General features: G+C 37.1%; 1 protein-coding gene across 3 annotated transcripts in view; it reads left to right on the forward strand.

Moving 5' to 3' along the window:
* galnt9 (polypeptide N-acetylgalactosaminyltransferase 9) overlaps positions 1-21,812 on the forward strand; it is a 150,188-nt gene that overhangs the window by 18,218 nt on the left and 110,158 nt on the right. For 2 of the 3 annotated variants that reach the window (XM_055162134.1, XM_055162133.1), the window contains exon 4: positions 4,824-4,968. Coding sequence is in view for 1 of the 3 variants with exons in the window: in XM_020928377.2 (XP_020784036.1) it covers positions 15,667-15,907 (241 nt within the window). In the remaining 2 variants the exon portion in view is untranslated. Of the gene's footprint in view, positions 1-4,823; positions 4,969-15,666; positions 15,908-21,812 lie in introns of those variants that run through there. The other variant, XM_020928377.2, reaches the window with a different exon arrangement.

The following is a 21,812-nucleotide window of genomic DNA, read 5'->3' on the forward strand; positions in this document are numbered from 1 at the left end:
AATGTACATAAGGAGATATATTATTCTTGTGTCTGTTTTACATTGAATCCATGACGCCTGCAAATCATTATTTTATACACAACAGTTTGGACGAATTTTTCTTTTTCTTCTTTATTTCCATTCTTATTTGCGTTGTAGATTCTCACTGAAGGCATCAAAAATATGAATGGACAGGCATGGAATATAACACACACAAAATACCTCAAAACTTGTTTTAGATAAAATAAAATCCCAAAACCACCCTTGGCTTTGTTCACTGGTTTACACTTTTGACATTTCGTAACCCTGACAAGGCACATGTGAAGTAAAAAACATTTCAGGAGCCTTTTACAATGTGAGAAGGCCAAGGGTTTGTAGCACTGTTGACAAAGCTGAGGGTGGCTACTTTGAGGATTTGAATATAAATTATAAAAAATATATACTGGTATTTCACTTTTTTTCTTTGCTACATAATTCCATTTGCTTTTTATCATAAATATAAAGTGTACAATCTAGAAAGAAAATACTGATTGAGAGTGTATGTCCAAACTTTTGACTTATAGTGTATTTTGGAAGTTAGAAATTGCAATATTGATCTAAAACAAAAAAGGCTGAGGCACTGAATTTCTGACTTTTTTCCATCAATACAGTAGCGATTCCAATGCCCTCCTTACATAACAACACTTTATGATTTGATTTCCTGAGGTTAGTAAGAATGGTAAAAGCTTTGTTTATTTGTGAATATTTGGATCCAGGTCAGACGTTCTCTTTCTTTTTTCAGTAGCTTGACAATCGCCAGCGTGTTGTTGCCGTGCGCCCATCTGCACACTTTGATCCGGCTGCCAGCTCAGACTTTGTTCTGTGGGAGCTAGCAGAAGCACAGGGATGTTTATGTGACACAGAGCCCAAGCTGCTTTCTTCTGTTTAAGGAGTGTCACTCAGGAAATGGCTTTATTTTGACTCCAGACACAGTTCAGAAAATCACTGTTTACAATAATAACAATCAGTATGATTTTCAAAGCCTATTTTCTGAAAACAACAGGAAATGATAAAGAAAGTGAAAGAAAACAATGCAATATACATATAAAAGTGCCTTGACAAAGTTACTTCAAGTTAAAGGGCCTGTATTATGTGATGTTCTTATCTGTGTTATAATGCTGTTTATCACAAATACACCCGGAGTTGTGTTTTTGTTTCATTCACACGTTTAACACACAAATCCTGCATATTTAGGATGAGTTCTTCTCTGAAACAGACTCTGTTCCACTTTGTGATGTCATGTGATAATAGAAGACATACTCCATTATGTTTTTCAACTCCATACACCTTCACTAAAATAATTTGGATCATTTCAGGCATGGAATTGCTAATCTCTACAGAACTCAAGGTAAAAGAAGCTGTTAATTTGAAAACTACTTCTTCATGACATCACAAGATGGAAGATAGCATTTTGAGCTTTGGAGATGTAGACAGACTAATAATAAAGGATTACTTTATGTGTGAATGAAACAAAACACAACTCCAGGTATGTTTTTGAGGAGGTACCAGCATTATAACATGGCTTAAAGGTCATAAGAGTCAGTTTGGTGTAATATTTAATTTAACTTTAATTCGAACTTTGACCAATACCTTGAATGCAACTACAACATTGGGAAAGAAAGATAGACATTGGCATTGATGTTTGGCACAAAAATGTGACTCTCCAGCTTAAACTATACATAATAACTTGAATAACTAGCCTCAATAAAGCATGAAGAAATATTTAACTCACAATATTACTATTAAGACATATACTTTATACTTTATTAAGACAGATACTAGATACTTTATTGATCCCGAAAGAACTTCAAATTTTGTCAGATTTTTACTTGCAAAACAAAACTAGTTCATTTTAGTAGGTTTGCTGTGTTCCAAAGTTATTCCTCACATACCTTATGTATTCAGAGCATCCTAAGTATTCACCACCATTAACAGCGTTTATAAGTGCTTTTCACAACTTCCTGATTATTGGACAAGAAAACTTGCTTATACAATATATCTGTACTGGGGCAAGATAAATTTTGCTCCAATACATTTTACAATTAGGGAACAGGGTCTTTTAGAGTGTTGTTATTATGAAGTACTGAACTATTTTGATTTAAATAGTTGTAACACTATTTATTCTTGTTGTCTTATTTCAAGAAGATGAAATACATTGTTTGTTCCCATCTCTCTTCCAAACCCATATTTGTAAATTGAGTGAGTCAGGCCAGAGTAAATATGTGTGGACTTGTGCCCTTGTTCTTCGGAGCTTGGAGGAGACTTGCTGTGTGCGGTTGTTTTATTTATAGTCAAGTGCGGTGATTGCTGCTGTGAGCCTGATGATGATTACACTGCCCACTCTTTTTGGACACAAAAGTGGACTCAATCAATTGCCTCTACTTTGTCACTTTGTAGAGAAAAAGAATGAGAAAGAAAAATAGTGGTTCTGTTATTTTAGAATGTGCTGGAATGTCTAGACACAATTACTAAAGTGGGAAGACTGTACTGTTACTTATAAATGCTATTACTCACAGTGGTATAAAGTAGTGGTCCAGGAAATGATGCAAGTAATCCAAGCCCATTGTATAAACAAAATCTGGTTCCACAGTAATGCACTATATACTAATACAATGCAATATAAATATAAAATCAAACTCTCAAGTATTTAAATCAATAAAGCTAGTAAAGGCAAATAAGAGCAAATGTATCCATAAATAAAAAAGTAAAACCATTACTGCAAATCTATTATTCAAAATACATTTTTCAGAGCTTTTGTCCAAGTTAGAGTTGTTTCCCCTCACCAGTTTCTTACCCAAAGTTGTATTTGGTGTGATTTGTGCATGTTTGAGCAATCCTGAATCGCTTATTTTCAAGACGCCGTATTGCCCATCAGCACCGCCACCAGCACACTGTACGCCCACCGCTCTGCAATTTCCAATTTTATTTTTTTAATCGCATTTACGTGATATGCGTAGGATTCGGCAGTGTTGCGTAATCATTTTGGTATGAATGAAAAAGATTCTGCAACAACTTCACCTCTTTTTGTTGAAATGACGTTTTCGACGACATCAGCTCCCACTGGGCACTGCTGTTTTCTAGTGTGGAAGTCAGTGATATTGTTTCTTTTGTTCAGTTGTTTTTACGTATGCACCGATCCAGCTTTTTCAGCAAATATGTTATGTATCCCTTGAGTAATTAGAGAACAAGTTTGTCTAAATAAAAGTTCAAACATGATGACACTTTTTGGGCCAACTACGGTGAATTTATATTTGAAAACGTATATCCAAACCAGCTAATTTTTCAGTATCGGCGCCAGTATCTGAAACCACTATCTGATCCGTGTATCCCTAGTTGTTTTAGATCAATATTATATTATATTTATTTTTAAAATATCCTAATTATAACATAATAATCCTCAGGTGTCATATTATATAGTAGACACAAGCAAAATAGGCCGCCTTTAAAATAAAAACGCAGTAGAGTAAAAAAAATATTTAGACAACTTGCATACCAAATTCAGATAAGAGTACTGGTTGTGTGATGCCATTATATGCTATTCACTTTGGATCACTGAGGCCTTGTATTTTTTGAGGTGTATAATTTTCAACAACAAGGCTGTGGTATAAAGTTATTTTTCTATCCTTACGTGCACAGTGAAAGCAAAGGTCATATGGTAAACTGCTGCTGGTAATAAATGCTTCTCCAACTTAAAGACCTCTACATCAAGGAACCTGTCTCACAAGCTTTCTTACGTTCACTCATAGATACTGCCAAGGACATTTCCACAGTGACCTGGAAGAACAGGGATTATATTCTGTAAGACATGTCCTGCCCATCCATTAGTCCACTAAAAGAGGCCATGGCAAAAACTCTCAAAACTATTTAGCATCTATATGTATCTGACCCAAACTGCACTCATTTATTTATATGAGGACAGTTTATGTTTTTTTTTTTTACATCTAAATTATTATTTGTATGTAAAAAATAAGTCTAAATATAAGTCTAAATATCAAAAATACCACACCTTTAGCTAATTCACTCACTAACTTCTCATTTCTACTGTCCTATATATATATATATATATATATATATATATATATATATATATATCCTTATAATCTAAATAAAATGATTAGTCATTTAATCAAATCGACAAATGTTGTTTGACTAAGACACCATCAACCGACAAAATACAACAAATTAATCGACAAAATAACTATATAACTACAGCCCTACTATTCTGTTATATAACAACTTTTTGTCCATTGTCCTGACTACCTTACACAATCAAATGAACCATAGTTTCTCTCATTCCTTTGGTTACACCTGAGCAGATGTTACACTAAATACATGAAAACTGTTTTCATGGTGTGAGAAATATGCAACTGTGTTTGTGTTATTGGTTTTGAAAGCTTCTATACACATACTACCAGTGTTGTTGAAAATCAGATACTAATCGATACTAAAACTATTATTAACACTAGATATTCATTTGAAGTATCAATACTAAAACATTCACATTCACAGGACAGAAATTATTATTCTGAATAACTTTAGAATGACCTTGAACTTTATCAAAACAAGTATAAGACCACACAGACTGCTATTATTTTGTGTTACTGTTCTGCTGTCTTTTTTTGTTGTTATTGTGGAATCAAAAGCCTTTTCCTTAGTGTCAAAATGTCACTAACAAATGTTTTTTCAAATGGAGGTGGACAAAAGAGAACTGAAAAACATCCTCTGGGAACTAACGTAACCCCAGTTTTTGTATAATTTGTTTGTGTCTAACAATCATTATTATTGTCAATGTGTTTTTTTCCCAGGGTTTCCATGTAAGAAAGACACCCTGGAACAACATGGACCACAATTAAAGCACAGGCCCACTGTGCTTCAAAGCTGGGGTGAATCTATGGAAAACTACTGTTCTTTCATCACTGCACAAACCCATAACAAAAGCACTGCCACCAGGTATGCTTTACGGGTGCGTTTTAATAATGTTTTTGTATTCTTCACTGGATCCATCAATAGCTGTTTTTGTGGGTATAAAATAACGGCGTCCATTGTCTCTTGCACAAATGGAAAACATAAACTGTGCTATGCTCACGAAGTCTGGAATATCAATCAGTCTGCGAACAAGTCGGAGGTGTCAGTGGAGTAATGGCTTCCGTCTGCCAGGGAGTCCATACCCGCCGCACGTTGGGATTTAAAACAATAATCTTTCCAGCATTATGCCGAGGTAATACGCATAGTCCATTTATCTTTGATTAGATTTTTTGATGCACAGATTCATTCCCCAAGCGTCGCGTTTCATTATTCTTTCTAATTACCTGCACCGATTCGCCGTCAGCCATCGGGACACCAGCAAAGACGTAATTGCTTCTGCCATAAATCAGGAAACATTTGGAGGTGTCTGAGCGCTGCAGTGGCATTAAGGCAAACACACATTGGAGCAGCCTCATGTGCTCTTAGATAAATCCAATCATTCATTTTGACATCTGGATATTTGATGTACACACTGTCTAACCTAATGTTCTGTCAGGGGCTCTACTCACTTTTCCACTTGAAGTTTGACTTTGAGAACTCCTTGAGGTGAATGTCGCTGGCCTTCCTTACACTAACAAGTAGGTTAACCTGATGTAAAGGTGCACTTTGATGTAACATTTCAGGTGGATGGTCCCCCCATCTGCTTGTCAAATTTGTATAGATTCGACCCCACTTGCAGTAAAAATGCAGGTTTTTAAGGTATCGTAGAGCAATAAAACTCAGGTATGATATAAATGCAAGATGGATAAATGCAATGCCATAAATATCATATCATCTTGTGAAGATGCCTATAGAAAATTTCAAACAAAGCTATGACATATTTTTTGAAGAGAGGTAGTGGACCCTTCTTAACCTTTAAAGCAGTCCTTCTATGCAAAATCTACTTTTCCGAGCTTTTGACCATATTATATTTGTTTCCTCTCACCATTTACTCACCTGAAGTTGTATTTGGAGTAATTCATGCCAATTTTGAATTGTGTAATTTCAAGACACCATTTTGCCGATCAACTCCCATTTTCACTGCCACTGGTATATGCCTACTGCTCTGTACTTACTACTTCTATTTAAAATGTGCAAATTATAACAATGACCCATGGGTGTCATAGATTATAAGTACTATATATAGCAGCACAATATGTCTGCACACAAAGGCCCTTAAAGTTGTCACCTTTTAAACTAGCCATAGAACTGATGATGTAATTTAGTAAAACATCTAAAATCAGGCTTAATTAAATTTGAAGAGTAGTCACTAAAATATTCTGTTTTCAATTAAAAATAGATTAAATACAGTGTTATAATTTTGAAATTATAGCTTCCAAGTCATCTTGCAATCCCTATCTCAGTGCCTCACGACCCCCACTTTGGGAACTACTGTGATAGCAGACAATTAAATAGAACATCTGGCACTGATATTAGGCTTACACAGTCACTGAACTTTTCTTTCATTCACACGGCACATTAAACTCTGCATAATCATAGTTATTTATTAAAAAACAACCTGCTAACTTTGAAAGTGTTAATTATACACAACTTTAGCTTTATTTCATTTTAAACCAGTTTCAGTTGATCAATATCCTTCATTTATAAGGTTAAGATCCAATACGTTCTTAAACGTACTGTACACTTCAGTAACATCACAGTGTCTGTAAATGGCCTTCGGACAACTGGAAAATAATTTGGTGTTCAACGTTGTGACCCTGTGTGTTTGGCCATAATTAATAATAAGAATTTGGAAAAATCAGCCACTCAAAGTGCTGTCTCTAGTCATCTTAATATCAAGCTTGGTTTACAAGAACATAAATTTGACTAGAGCCAGGACCAAGCCTCTCTGATGCACAACATGCATGTGGTCAGATCCTTTGTCTTTGTCTCAGTAACTGGGTCAAGATTTGCCTTGTCCCCTCTTAAGAAACAACTACTTTGCATATGTGATTACAGCGCCAGTAAATGATGCATTATGGGCGCAGCTGGATGTCTGACAAGGTCAAGTAATTTGCTCATTGCGTTTTCTGGGGGCAGCTTCCGAAGACTATCTCACAGCTGATGAACTCATGTATAGGTTGTCCTGAGCCCAGAAACAGATCAAAATCTGCCCTGGACTACAGTGCAGACATTTCAGTCCACAGGGTTATTATTGTAATTTAGTTAAAGCATTAGGCAAATCAACAGCTCCACAGCAGCGCAGTGGGGAGACGTGAATTTGAATGAGCCAACTTAAAGCAGACAGAACTGGGGCTAGCCGTTAGCCTCAGGGCCACACTGATAATATATGAAGTTAGCAGCGGCAGCTGAGTAGACAGCAGCGCATTAGTGACCAACCAGTGTCTCTGAGTGGCCACTGTAGTCTCGAAATGGCACGGAAAATCTGCCACATGACACATGCAGTACATAGGGTACTGCAGGCAGGGTATTCAGCTGCAGCTTTGGACCAATGGACGTTGTACTTAAAAAAAAATACTCTGTTCCTCCTTGTGAAAAAACAGTGTTTTCAGTTTGAGAGAATAACTCAACCTAAATATGCAGTGTTTGTGTGTTAAATGTGTGTGAATGAAACAAAAACATCTCCAGGTATGTTTATTTTATTTTATTTCATTTTTTGTTTTTCCAGTTTAAAAAAAAAAACAACATAATGGAAACAAACCCACCCCTCTCTTTACACTCATCACACATTCCAGGTAAGGTAGGTTTTTGATGAGGAAACAACATTATAATATAGATCAGAAAATTGCATAATAAAATAAAGTTAAACAAAAACATAGCATAATAAAATAAAGTAATTTGACAGAATTGACTGAACTGAAAATTACTGTAGTCTAATTTGTGCAGTATTTTCAACTACTTACATTCAGTTATGATTCGAGTTTCTCTCTATGCTGTTGCCAAGTCCAAGGGTAAGGTTACTCCAGGAAGGGCATCTGAAGTAAAATATTATGTGATTCACTCCCAAGGATTAGACACAAAAGGTGCACAGGGCAGATATCTTAAGTAGTTCCTGTTTCATTTTCTTTAGCGGAACAGTTTAAATCGACCTTCATGTTATTCGTTGTATTCTCCAAACTGCTGTGGAATATAAATAGATGAAGTGTTTCCTTTTTAATTAAAACTAAGCATTCTTAGAGTTAATCAATTCAATGTTTTATTTATTTATTTCATTTTTACCTGCAGTGTTTTGTTTGGGATCTCGGAATGGTGATTTGGACAAAACTGAATACAAATGTGCAATGGAACCAAAAGGTCTTTTATTCATTCAATTACTCAGTCAGTTCAGGATTTTTGTATTCTGTTAGTGCGGACTGCTGCTCACTGACACTGGACTAGGCCAATTTTAAATATCCATCCAAAAATACAGAGGATAAGTTTTTTTTTTTCCACTCAGTGTGATGTTGCCAGTCCCGGTGCAGTGTCCTGGGCAGATCTGGTGACATTAGTCTGACCTTGGTGAAAAGTATCTTGTCTGAAAATGTCCCTCTGCCTGGTCATGATCAAAACACTTTGTGCAACTTTAACCACTGGACTCAAATAAGTGAATGAACAGCAGGTGATGCAAAGGCTAGTCACTGTGGTCTGATCAGGAAGAAGAAGAGGATGGGATACATAAATGAAAAAAGGGCATTACAAATAATTATTTTAAAATCCTATGCAAAATAAAAAGAATTAAATTTGTAATAACTTGCACAGACTGGTGCAGACACTAATAAAAAGGGATGGTTTAAGCTTAGAAGCACACATTATGGATGGGACAATATCAGATTTTAGTTTTGTTGTGAAAGAAACCTCACAATTATTCACAATTTTTGACACTATAACAAAAAAAAAAGTTAATATTCTCACTATGAATAGATGACTAGTCCATTCGTTGACTTTGCTCTATGAAATCAAATGTTCTGATTGATAAACTAAAGTTAATGTGACATAAATGCTTTATATTAGAGATGGCTATGGGCCTTCAGTCTCTAAAATAGACCGATATTTTGTTTGGGCCAGTCAGCTGCCAAAGAATATGCATAAAGTTTTATTTGAACATTTTACTATGAAGAGGACACTGCACAAAATGTGATTACACTTTTCTCATACCCAGTTTAAACATGGTTGTGGATGAGTTTGGGGAAAATAATTAAAATCGGCTTTACATATAGGTCCAAAAATATCGGCAGAGATTATCTGCTTGATCATAGTGGTTTTAAAGTGTGCCTTTTATTATATGTATCTTTAGTTATCTTTATTTCTTTTAAGCAAAGTTCACTTGATCAGTGTATTTCATTTATCAGACATTGGTCCAGTCATTTCTTAAATTCTTACAATTGTCTTTTGTTTTAGCATTTTCCTTTAAGTTTTTCATTCACATCTGTGCTTTTCATTCACATAGTGCTGTCTATAAACTGGCTTTGTAGGTCTGGATCTGCAATTGGTCATGAAGAGACCCATATCGGTCAATCTTTACTGTATATTCAGTTTTACTTATTGAAGTATATTCAATTGAAAATAGTGTTTTTTGCTTCTAAAATTCTCCCAGTTATATATATTTTTAAGTTCTTAGCATTATGTAAAGTTGGGAGGATTTGAACCAGGGGGAGCACATTCTGCCTACCTTTAGACTGATCCTGCCCTGCTTCTTAAAGCAGTTATGTAACAGTGGAGACTTTTGTTTCTAGTTGAGCTAAGAGAGAAAACACAACTGCCTATGTATTGACCATAGTAGCTTCTGTGTACGTGTTGTAACAGATAACAGAAATGGTTAGCTTGGTCTTTTTAATTAAACACTATGTAGGTTGTTTTTTTGATAAAAGGAATGCTCTGCTAAACCCATTAAGCAGATAAATTGTTAGTGAAATGGAAGCTGCAAGTGACTACCTTTATCTCAGGTTTGCCTGTATCAGCACTTCAGTGGCCATCCCTCTTGTGCTGCTCAAACAATGAGCTTTGTCCTTGACTTGTCACCATGATTGACTAGCGCATGGGTACAGTGTGTCAGCTCTTTTATACTGTGCGAGTGAATCAAGTTTTCTACCAGATTATTGAGCATGATTTTATTGATGTAACAGTATTTATTTTGTTATAAATAGTAATAGAGTTTATTTTACACTAAGGTTCAAGGTGCTATATCCGAATTATACTGTATATACTGTGTATACTGTGAAAACTAAACTTAATTTAAAACAGTAATCCAAATGTGTATTTTTCCACATTCCTGGCATTTAAATTTTTTAACACAATTAATTTAAAGTGCATGTTTTGCCATATCTGCATTAAAATGTATTTTGTAATGTATTCTGAGACATGGTACAAACAGAGCATTGTATTCCTTTGATTTTAGACAAAACTGTATTCTGATACTACCATTTGAAAAAAATAACTGTACCGGAATATAGTTACTCAAAATGAGTATTCAGAATACGTATTCTTCGTATATGTATTCAGTTATTTCCCAACACTAGTATCAACAACCAGCATGCTAACAGCGCACACCAGCATTACTTCCTGGATTGCAGTTATAGACTATATAGAAAAGTGGACTAAGTGAGTGCGATGTCACCCAGAGCTTTCAGTGCCACTCAAATATGTCCATTGCGTCTATGTCGATTTATATATACAGTGTATGATTGCAGTCAGTAAAATTCTAATTATTACTTAATAATTGCATGCGGACAGCACAGAACGATCTCATTTTGACCCATAGAGCTGCTTTTACAATATATTCTGTACTAGACATTTTATTTTACTACTTGCAAAAAATCAAGCACAGCTACTTTCACAGTCTCAAAAAGACTCCTAAAAAGGAGATATACCTGTATTGGGTTTTATTCTAAAAAGAAATATTTGTAGACCTCTATTTTTTTTAGATCTCTCATTTCTGCTCAGGTATATGTTTTCTTCTTTGAAACCAGATGTCCTTCCTGAGACTGATTACTGCCTCAAGTATTAGGCAGAAGAAAGGGCTACATTTGATAGAAACCTTTCCCTGGTGGACTCTGCACTACATGATGTCTATCTGTCCACAGGTGACAGCTGGGATTAAAGCAGAAAAGGTCAATAGACGCTAATAAAGATGGACCGTGGAGTTGTGGTGTATCTCTGAAAGTGTGGAGAGTGAGTGACTCAGTGGCATTTATCAGAACAAAGCCCAAACAAACAAGATGGTGACATTTACTCCAGCCAAACACATGTGTATGACATCCATTATAAAAGTCACATAGATTCACCTTGAAAAGAGCAGTACATTGGAGTTTACAGAAATGCTAGAAAATGCTAGAATATATACAGAAGTTAAAGGGCTCATATTGCGCTATTTTCTGATCTGTGTTATAATGTTTCCTCATGAAATACATGTCCGGGTTTGTGTTTTGTTTCATTCACACAAACCCTGCAAACTTAGACTGTGAGCTTTAGGCCATGTTGGAATGTTGTTACCTCCTCAAAAACATACCTGGAGATGTGTTTTGTTTCATTCACACATGTTTGAGTAATCCTTTATTATTTTCAAAGCTTGAAATGCTCTGTTCTACCTTATGATGTCATGAAGTGCTATTTTACCTTTTGTTCAGTAGAGATTGGCAAATTTGGGTCTGAACGATCTAAATTATTCTAATGAAGATGTATTGAGTTTAAAAACACAGTAGAGCATGACATGACATCACAAAGTGTAACAGAGTGTTCAACCTAAATATGCAGGATCTGTGAATGAAACAAAACTCCAGGTATGTTTTTGATGAAGATACAACATTAAAACAGCTCAGAAAATAGTGTACTCTAAGCTCTTTAAATTCTATTTAGTGCTCCTAAATATTGATCACATATCTACAATTACTTAGTATTCCAGTGTATAAGTACTTATATAGGCACCACGAAGAACAATTAGTAAATGGAGTCCAGTGTACACGACTCTAGTTGCATATTACCAGTGTCCTCCTGTATCAGTATGCACAGAGCTTGTCCCAGCAGCTGTCCTGAATGTGTTTGAACTCCTTACGTGGGTGCTGTGATTGAGGGGCCGGGTGCATCTGGCAGAGTCCCAGGTTAATATGGTTAAAACACTGGAGTGCCAGGGCCGGCCCGCGCTTTGCCTAATGCTCAGAACAGGCTGGAGGACTTCACCGAGAGTTATGGAGGGTGCAGAGAGGCCAGTTATGCGCTGTGTCCTTTGCAATTTACTTAGACAAATGTGACTGTGATTTCCTATAAAGATTCAGTGTTTGTAGAGAACAGAGCCATGCATTTAGAAGATTGATGCCAAATGCTCAAACTACATAAAACGGTGCTTTATATAACTTTTTTGTTTGGACGGATCTGTCTGGAATGTTCCACAGTATGACATTAAACATCCATTTCCTATTTCTTCAGTTGCAGATGTTTTTGCACATCTTTTATTATTCAAAAATGATGTGTATGAAAAATCTACTTCAAGAATAGGCCAAGGTAATACATTAGTATCTGTTTTGACATTTGAGCATTGTTATTTATTCAAAATTGTATTATTAAAGCATAAATTAAAGGCCTTGCATTATGCAAAATTGACTCTTGTAAGCTTTAAGACATGTTAGACTGTTATTACCTTCTCATAAACATACACAAACTGGAGTTGTTTTGTTTCATTCACACATGCTTAAGTAATCTTTTATTATTAATTATCTACATGTCCAAAGCTCAAAATGCTCTGTTCCAATTTATGATGTCAGCAGTTTTATAGTTAACAGCTACTTTTTACTTTTAGTACAGTTGTGATTGGCAACTGCAGGAATGGAATCATAAAAAATAATTCTAGTGAAGGTTTATGTAGTTTAAAAACACAGTGGAGGACTTCCTGTAGTAGCACATGACATCTCAAGGTGGAACATAGTATTTTCCATTTTAGAGAAGAACTCAGCCTAAATATGCAGATTTTGTGTGTTAAACGTGTGAATGAAACAAAACACAACTCCACGTATGTTTGTGATGACAGATCAGAGACTAGCGCAATATGGGTTCTTTATCTGTAAGGGCAGTGTTCTTGTTTTGAAACTGCCTTCACAACATATCAGATTATCTCAGTCTACCTCTGATCTATCTTCAAACACCTTGAAAGCAATCAGCACATTTTGTAATAGGACACATGTGCAGAATGGTACGCTTAATTAAATGCTGCATACTAAGACAGAACAAGCAGAAGAGATCTCATAGTGGGGCAAAAACACCATATGGGGGAGCTCATGATTGTGCGGTATTACTGAAGCAAAATATGTCGAAAAAAGGAAAATGCAGTTATCATCAAAAGTATGCTTTAAGCTTTAGTAGTTTTGCAGAGAGAAAAGTAAATAGGTGCTGAGGCAGACTCTTACAATTGCCTTCATAGCAGAGCAGTTTAGCAAATATAGCCACTGTCTGACAAGGCTTGATATAGAAAAGCAAACCAAAAGAATATAAAATTGCAATCTGTGCAAAGGGAGGTCAGAGATTGAAGTGATGTCTAAGCTGGGAGTGCACAGTTATAAAATTCATGTGTAACAAAAATATGGTTTGATACAATACAGATGGATATGAAAGGGGATTTAAATTAGCTGTGGTTCCAAAGCCTCTTCAGATGCATGTTAGACAAAGATGAACTGCAATGGGAGACCCTTTGTAGGTTTTACAATACATTTTACAATGGTACCATTTTTAGGATAGACCAATATTCAATTCAATTTCTTTTTGCAGAACTCCAAATCACAACAGTAGCCTCAAGTGAGTGCTGATTTAACCAACAGAATATCAAACAATGAAACAGTCATTGGTCAATACAAGATAAGCTGATTAACCAACATTCAAAGGAAACAAACAAGTGGATCGCTCTCCCAGGGCGTCCTCTGTCCTTATCCTTCTCGCAAAGAAAAACCCAATGGGAAATATATAATCTATTCTAAATGAATCATAATTACATTCAAGTGCAAATGTTTAATTCCCTACAGGCACAGATATAAATGGACCATGTGAATGGTAATATTTGATATATTAAACTCCATAAAAAAGCTGAGCTAAAACTATTTAAGTAAGTAAGTTTTTATTCATATAGCACTTTTCACAGACTTATGTCACAATCACACTTTACAGATCATTATTCATTCACTCCATACCCAGTAGTGTTAAGCTACTATTGTAGCCACAGCTGCCCAGGGGCAGACTGACTGAAGCAAGGCTGCCAATCTGCTCCATCAGCCCCTCCGACCACCTCCATCACACTAGGCAATGTATGTGAAGTGTCTTGCCTAAGGACACAATGACAGTTTTTTTTGTTGTTTTTTTTTGCGACTGGCGCCCCACTGTGGCACCCGATTATCCCAGCGGTCTCCCATCCAATACTAACCAGGCCCGGACTTGCTTAGCTTCCCACTTAAAGGAGAAGCAATGTGTGGCCCATGGGGGCAAAGTTAGTTTATGAACTTGTTGGTCCTTTTTTAATGTGTTTATCTTAAGTGAAGTAATTTATTGCGTCTCTGGCATGTTTGTTCATCCCGACATAATGGAGCAGATAGCCTGGCCAAGCATATGATTGGAGAAATGAAGATTGTGAACAAGCTGACCATGCGTGCGTGGTGCTGCAATTACGTAACACGCGCGTTAAACCCAGGCTGTATGAAACGTTACATTTAACCCCGGGGCTGTGGCATCAGAGGTGAGAAGCAGGAAAGCGTTAACCCGTACGCTTTCCGGATCAAACCGTAAATCCGTTATCGCCACGCACTTCGTCACAGTTCACTTAGCGGTGCGCGCGAAAAAGCCGTGCGGCCAAGCGGAAATCAAACGCCGTCCTCGGCGTGTGCATCGCGCTGTTTATTTGATCCCGATAGTAAAGCGCGTGAATATTCATGATCGTGGATGTAAACGTCAGGACGCAGCGGAGAGCGGGAGAGATAGAGACTGCTGCGAGCTAGGGAGGCTGGGAGGAGGAGGAGGAGGCGGCATATCTCTCACGGACACCCAGCATATAGGCATCATTTCTCCGCGTATGAGGACAAATCTGATTTTGGCTCACCCTCTAGCACACAGTGAAAAAGAAGAGCAGGCTACAACAATAACAAAAGACGAATGCACGTAGCGTCAGAGGGACTGCTGGAGGAGGGAAGGAGAGACTGGCAAAAACAGCGCCTCGTTTGTGAAGCCGGACCGACATAAGCTGCCTGCCTTCGCGTTCGCAGACGAGCACATCGCCAGCTTTTCTGAAAACCCCAGAAATGCCACAGCAGCTGAAGAAGATGCTCCAGTGCAATCGCGTCTCGTTCAATATCACGGATACTGGGGCACACCGGGGTTGACGACGTGTTATCCAGCTCCGGAGATGAACCGTTCCCTGGCGTCAGCTCTTCATTGTAATATGTAGCGCGGATTGGCTTCAGAGCGCGTTTGAATCCCCCCACACGTAAAGCCTCGTTGAACGTCGTGGCACAACCTTCTTGATCCACCTTGAACTTCCCATGTGACGCCTCGGTGCCCCGCGTTAAGTTAGCGCAGTCACGGGGAGCTGTCCGCGGTGCTGGACGAGTCATCCAAGAGTTGACCTTCTCTGGAGACAAACACACGAGCCCCCTTTTAGAGTTTAAGGTGGTAAAGCAGGCCACCGCACACGGACAGCTGCTTGGCTTGACTGGGATCAGCCAAACAATCTGCTTTTTCATGGCTGTGGCACGCAAAATCAAAACTTTACTGACAGTGAATATTTTAGTCTTTGTTGGGATTATATTATTTTCGGTCTACTGCAGGATACAGGACCGATCCGAGGAGCTGATTCAGTTAGGGAGGCTTACTGACCAGAGGCTACGGGGAAGAAATGGCAAAGTTTCCAACTTGGTAGACAGACAGTCCATTCTGCAGAGGCTGGAGAGGCTGGAGGATGTTGTCTACAATCAGCTCAATGGTAAATTATGACTATTTTAATCTTAACACAGTAAATTGAGACGGAAAGGTGACCATCTAAATGAAATAAATACAACACATTTCTTGAGTGAAAACAATACAACATAAATAAGCAAGCAAAACAGTGGCAATTTCATATTTTCTTTTCTTTACATTTCAAAAAGCCTAAATGAAGAGCCAATAAATTAAGTTGTGCATTATGTAACTTTTCTGTTGGGAGGTCATGTACCTGCTTGTCCTGGAGACATCATTGTTTAAAGGTCTAATGCTTACTGCGCATTAAACTTATCCATATCTATGGAGATGACACCACCAGGCCAAGTTTCATCTCAAATCTGCTGAGAGTAAGAAACCATGGCAGGATTGTTTAAAAAAAGGCAAACACACTGTAATTGAGTAAATGTAAGAGTTTTGTCCTTTAGAAATGACACATATTAAAATGGACATGTTTGTATTATATAAAACCAAGTAAAAACAAGTTGACATGCTTGTGTGGAATTGTGTGTCTGTGAATTTTACAACTTGAAAATAACATCGCTAAAGTAGAAGTGTGTGATGATGAAACTACTAGCCATTTCTGATCATTGCCGAGCTAAAGCGCCCATAGCTATAATTTTCTTATATATGTCAACCTTGTAACAGTAACACAAAAAGGCACCCAGGAGTCTGTAGGGCTTTGAGCTCTCACAGAAACACACCGTGACTCATGTGCATTCATTTGTCAGCTTCCATCTTTTGACTCAGTGGAGCATCTTTTTCCCTCTCCACACATGTAACAGCAGATTGTATGAGTAAAGGTCTAGTGCTTGGTTAGACTGAGCTAATGATTCAAGCTGGTGGCATCATCGTGCAATACTTACTTATTGTGTGTGTTATAGACCAGCCTGTATTAAACAGAAGCATGTCTCAATACCTTCTCATACCTGATTTTAAAGGTGCTGTACCAGATTTTTACTGTCTTAAAATGTGAGAAACAGAACTTGTTTTAAATGGTTTGCAGTGGTTCAAAGTTATTCCTCACTTACCTTATGCATTCCAAGCAACCTAATTATTCACCTCAATGAGTTTATAAGCACTTTCACAACTTTCAGAGAGCGGAGCAGAGTTTAGCTTCAGAGTAAATATAACAACAACTATCATGCTAACTGCACACTTGATAATCAGACAATAAAACATTTATTAATATGATGCAGGCAGTACGCAGTGGACTCTGACCTCATGAGCTGCTTATTCGATATATCTGTACTGGGGAAAGACACATTTTGTGTGAATATGTGGGAAAAAGCACCTTAAAAAGATTAACGCGGCAAAGTAATAGATCATTGGAATTAGCTAAAACATATGCTTATTTAGAGGAATACATATGTTATGAAAACCAGAGCCATTTATTACTCTAAAACATATCTTAACTCTTCTCCCTACTTCAGGACCCTCTGTCCTCGGTGTCATTGCAGTCTATAGTGGCAATGACAGGTATCCGATTTAACAAGCTGGCTGACTTTTAAAAGAAACGTCAATGTAAATGCTTTAAAAAGGTCAGATGGTGTTTTTACTGCATGACCATTAGTCTGTGCAGGTCAGGAAAAGTACCGCTCTTTTGGCTCTTTTTCAGCTTTCTGGCTCGGCCATCAAGGCTTCATATAGGGTTGCAACTTGTTTGACAAGTCACTAAATTTATATCTTACTGCTGATGATGCATATGTCTTGGTGATGCTGTATTGTGTTCAAGTAAATTATTAATACATAACAGAACTTAATCAGTATGTTAAAAGTAATCATATAGTAATTGAGGTGTGCTGTAGCAGACTTGTTAACTCCTCCTGTATATATGTTTCTGTGGGTTCTTTAAGAAACCCCATTTGCTTACTTCCCCAATAAGAGTCTATGGGTGAATTGTTAAATCAAACTTGCCCCATGAGAATAAATGTCGGTGTTCCTATGTCTCAGTATCAGACTTGCAGATAACTATCCATTGCCAGTGGCATTCTAATGTATAGCTGGGTTACACCCCCACAACCTCTTAATGGGAATATGCAGCAGAGATCAATGAATGAATAAATTCATAGAAATTTGAAATTCATATTTTTTTATGGGGCCAACTCTGTTACCTTCTCCTTTTACCATTTCACTAGCTTCTATATTAAGATGATGGATACTCAGAAAATTATGTAAAAATATGGAAAAGCAATTGCTTTATCACAACCTTATTATTATTTTTTTATTGAAAATATGTTGTTAGATGTAGATGAAGTGGGACTTCACAGCTAAATTCCTTTGGCTTCCTAAATCTGTCCAAAGGCATGTATTTGTTAAGTGAATTGATCATGAATTGCCTCGGGAATGGTTGCTGGTGTGCAGTATCTTTTTAACTTAATGACCATTGTAAAGGATGTACCCCACCAGACCCATAGCTGTGTGTTTGCCTGCAGGACATCTAACTAAAGGTAAAGATGGATATGCATGCTGCTGTAAAGTAAGAATTGAAAATGTTTTTCCTTTAATAAACACATTCAGATTGTACTGTCAGGCCATAGCCATTTTAAGGGTCTCTTCTTGGTGTCTGGCATCCACTCAGCCATCCTTGTCAAAACAGGAGAGAGTATTTCCTTGGTTACTTGACAATACTTTCTCCATCCATTTTCTAGCATTGTCATAGTAAATGCTAATTTCTCCTGAACTCTAGAGCCGATGCGTATGTAAAGGATTTCATAAATGCATTAGACATTATTGATAACTTATTTAAAATGTGTGCGTGGAAGTAGGTTGGACACCATTTTACACGTCTTACTCAGGAAGACTGGCAGACCATTATAAGTGAAAGAGATGAGCAGCCTAAGTGCAGAGCTGGCACACTCGCCTTCCTCCAATCAACAGAGCAGCAGGAGAATTAAACCCTCACAGAGCTCAGTGCAACGCAGGGAGATGTTTATGAAACGGATGTCAAATAATGAAGTTCAAATGTTGTCCAGTGAGAATAGGTACAGAAGTGTTAACAAAATGTCATTTTAAAGTAAATCTCAAAACAATACATTTGAATTTTGTGGCCAGGTGAATTTGTTACATAAATTGAAAAAACAAAGTGGACTATATGAGGTAAATAACATATTACTTTTGGGTTAGCCAGTGAACTCTTTGTGTCAGTTTGAAATGCATAAGGAAAGAAAGAGTATGCAACTTCCAATGTCCACATTATTATGCAATATACAACACACTTTAGTAGGGGCATTCATTTGAAATGGTAATGTGAAAAGAGAAACCACAAATGTGATTTTAAATTTACAGTGCACTAATTGCTTCTTAAATGATCACTTCTTAATCAGCTTATTGCACCAATGCAGTTAAACATAGAAGAGATAGTTACTTTATTCTTATTTTGTTCATTTTAATACTGGGGTATCTTCAGATTCAGTCCCCCCAAACAGTGTGCCCTCCTTCTTTCCTCACGTACAACAAAAGTAATTCCAATTGACTCTTGTGAGATTTTAGAATGCTGTTACCTCTACAAAAACATGCCAAGAATTGTGTTTTGTTTAATTTACACATGTTTGAATAATCCTTTAATATTAACATGTAAACATCTCAATTCTCTGTTCCACCTTGTGATGTCATGAAGATGAATGATTATAGTGAAGTTGTATGGAGTTTAACATGTGTGAATGAAACAACACACAACTATTAATTATCTTTTTGATGAGGAAACAACATTATAACATCAGATTAGAAAATAGCACTGTTAAAGCAGTAAACAATATACGCATTTCACATTAGAAACATTTTTCATAATTGCTCTATTGTATTCATAAAATTTACCTACTCTTATGCATATACCCCCATGGCCTAGTATATATGCCTTGATATTTTTCTCCCCATAGCTTGTTCCTCATTAAGTATTTGGTTCAAAATGGCTGACATAACAACATAACAAGCTGAAATTGAGTTATCAAAATCTCCCTGATGCAACAAAAGACATCAGCCCCCATTATGTCATATTCCCCGACAACTGCACATGTGCCCTGCCTAGCACATGCTCTGATCACATGACTTCTCCCATCACTCTGCAGTGATCTGTCTCTCAAGTTGTTTTAATGGTATACTTAAACATATGCTTGTATCCCAGGTCACTAACCCTTCTTTATAAATTGTACACTGATGACACATTGTATGCTATGGTCATTGGGAATAAGATTGGTAAGGGGACTCCGTGTGCCAATAAACATTACCAGGTCCGGCAGCAATCTGGAGTAATTGGCCATTGGCTGTGTTGTTTATGAGCGTTAGCGTCGGTGTGGTGTGGGAGTCCTGGTAATTAGATTTGAAAGCCATAAATAAGTCAAAGATTTCACTTTTATGATTGTATGGGGCACGGTAAAGTGGTTCATACAACAGAATTGGCATGTGTGATATTAAAAATGCAATCTATTATTTTAAGACAAGTTACACTGCATTTTTAAGTGTGTTTAACTATTTTTAGATTTAAACAGTGAGACAGATGGCACATTATGGGTTTCTTCATTGTATGTGGTCAGTAGATATCTGCCTTCAACAACCATAATTTTGCCAAAATACCTTGAATTAATTATTGAGCATTTTCAAAAAGTTATCAAAATGTATAGACATACCTTTATCACATTTATTTATTTATTTTAAACCATATTGTATGTATTTAGGAATGTAGTCTCTCGTACGGAAAAATTTAATTTGCCGTAATTATGCCTTTTCACCTGTAGTATTTTTGATATCAGCACTGCTCTCTCCTCTGTTGATGCCCAGTGCTGGTTTAATCAAATAAGTAGCTCCTATAAGCCTGTTAGCAGGATTATGAAGAACTGTTGTGACTATGTACTTACTGTACAAGACGCTGCAAATGCCAACTGCTTAGCATCTGTGATCTTACTAAATGAAACTGTAAACCAGATTTGTATTTTTTAGCTACATAACAATACAAATATGGTCATAGTGATGATTAAAAATATTATCTAAATTGGTGAACAAATAAATTAGAAATAAGAAACTATTTTGTTTTGTGTTTATATCAAAAAGATTCAACACAATTGATGATGAAGGTGACGCACAATGAGAACGTGTCAGACAACTGTCTAACTTTTGGATGTTCAAATCACAGCCACTGATTAACTTGTTTCTCTTAAAAAGATCTCTTTTAGTGCTTTGCTGGTTTATTCTGCAGAATCAACCACTGGATCTTTAATTCATGTTACTTCTTTCATTGATTTAATATTTATTTATAAGCCGCTGTGTTTTTCAACACACTACATGTTTCTATGACAGTATTGTCACGTACACTGGAATAGACAGTCTACAGGTCCAGACTATTCATCTTTGTAAAGCACTATATGTAAACGCACGCAGTCATAGGCGTCCCAGGCAACATGTTGTGTCCCTCTCATATATTTGCTGGAGGTGTCTCTTGTCATCAGTCATGCATGTCACTCCTCTCTCTGTCTCTCTCTCGCTCTCTCTCTCTGTCTCTCTCTGTCTCTCTCTCGCTCTCTCTCTCTGTCTCTCTCTCTCTGTCTCTCTTCCTCTCTCTCTCTCTCTCTCTCTCTCTCTCTCTCTCTCTCTCCCCCTCCCTCTCTCCCCTTCCCTCTTTCTCATGTGCAGGGGCTGATGGGATGCCTCACTGTCCGTGCCAGATACGCCCCTTATCTATAATGCCCATTACAGCCCAGGCACCTCTGCTGTTTGTATGCTAAACCCGCGGCCACTGACTTGATGAAAAATGTCACCTGCCCTCCCTTCTTCTCACACTGTACAGTGATATGCATCTATGCGCGTGTTCTTGTGTTGTTTTTCTTCAATCTAATGGCCCAAACAACACAAGAGCGGACCCCCAGTATGATTAAATGAAGTATATTCCAGTAATGATATGTAGATGGGAGCCGCCGACA

This window comes from Boleophthalmus pectinirostris, unplaced genomic scaffold (assembly GCF_026225935.1).
Source record: "Boleophthalmus pectinirostris isolate CB_2022bp ecotype Guang Dong unplaced genomic scaffold, ASM2622593v1 HiC_scaffold_4, whole genome shotgun sequence".
NCBI classification, from domain to species: domain Eukaryota; kingdom Metazoa; phylum Chordata; class Actinopteri; order Gobiiformes; family Gobiidae; genus Boleophthalmus; species Boleophthalmus pectinirostris.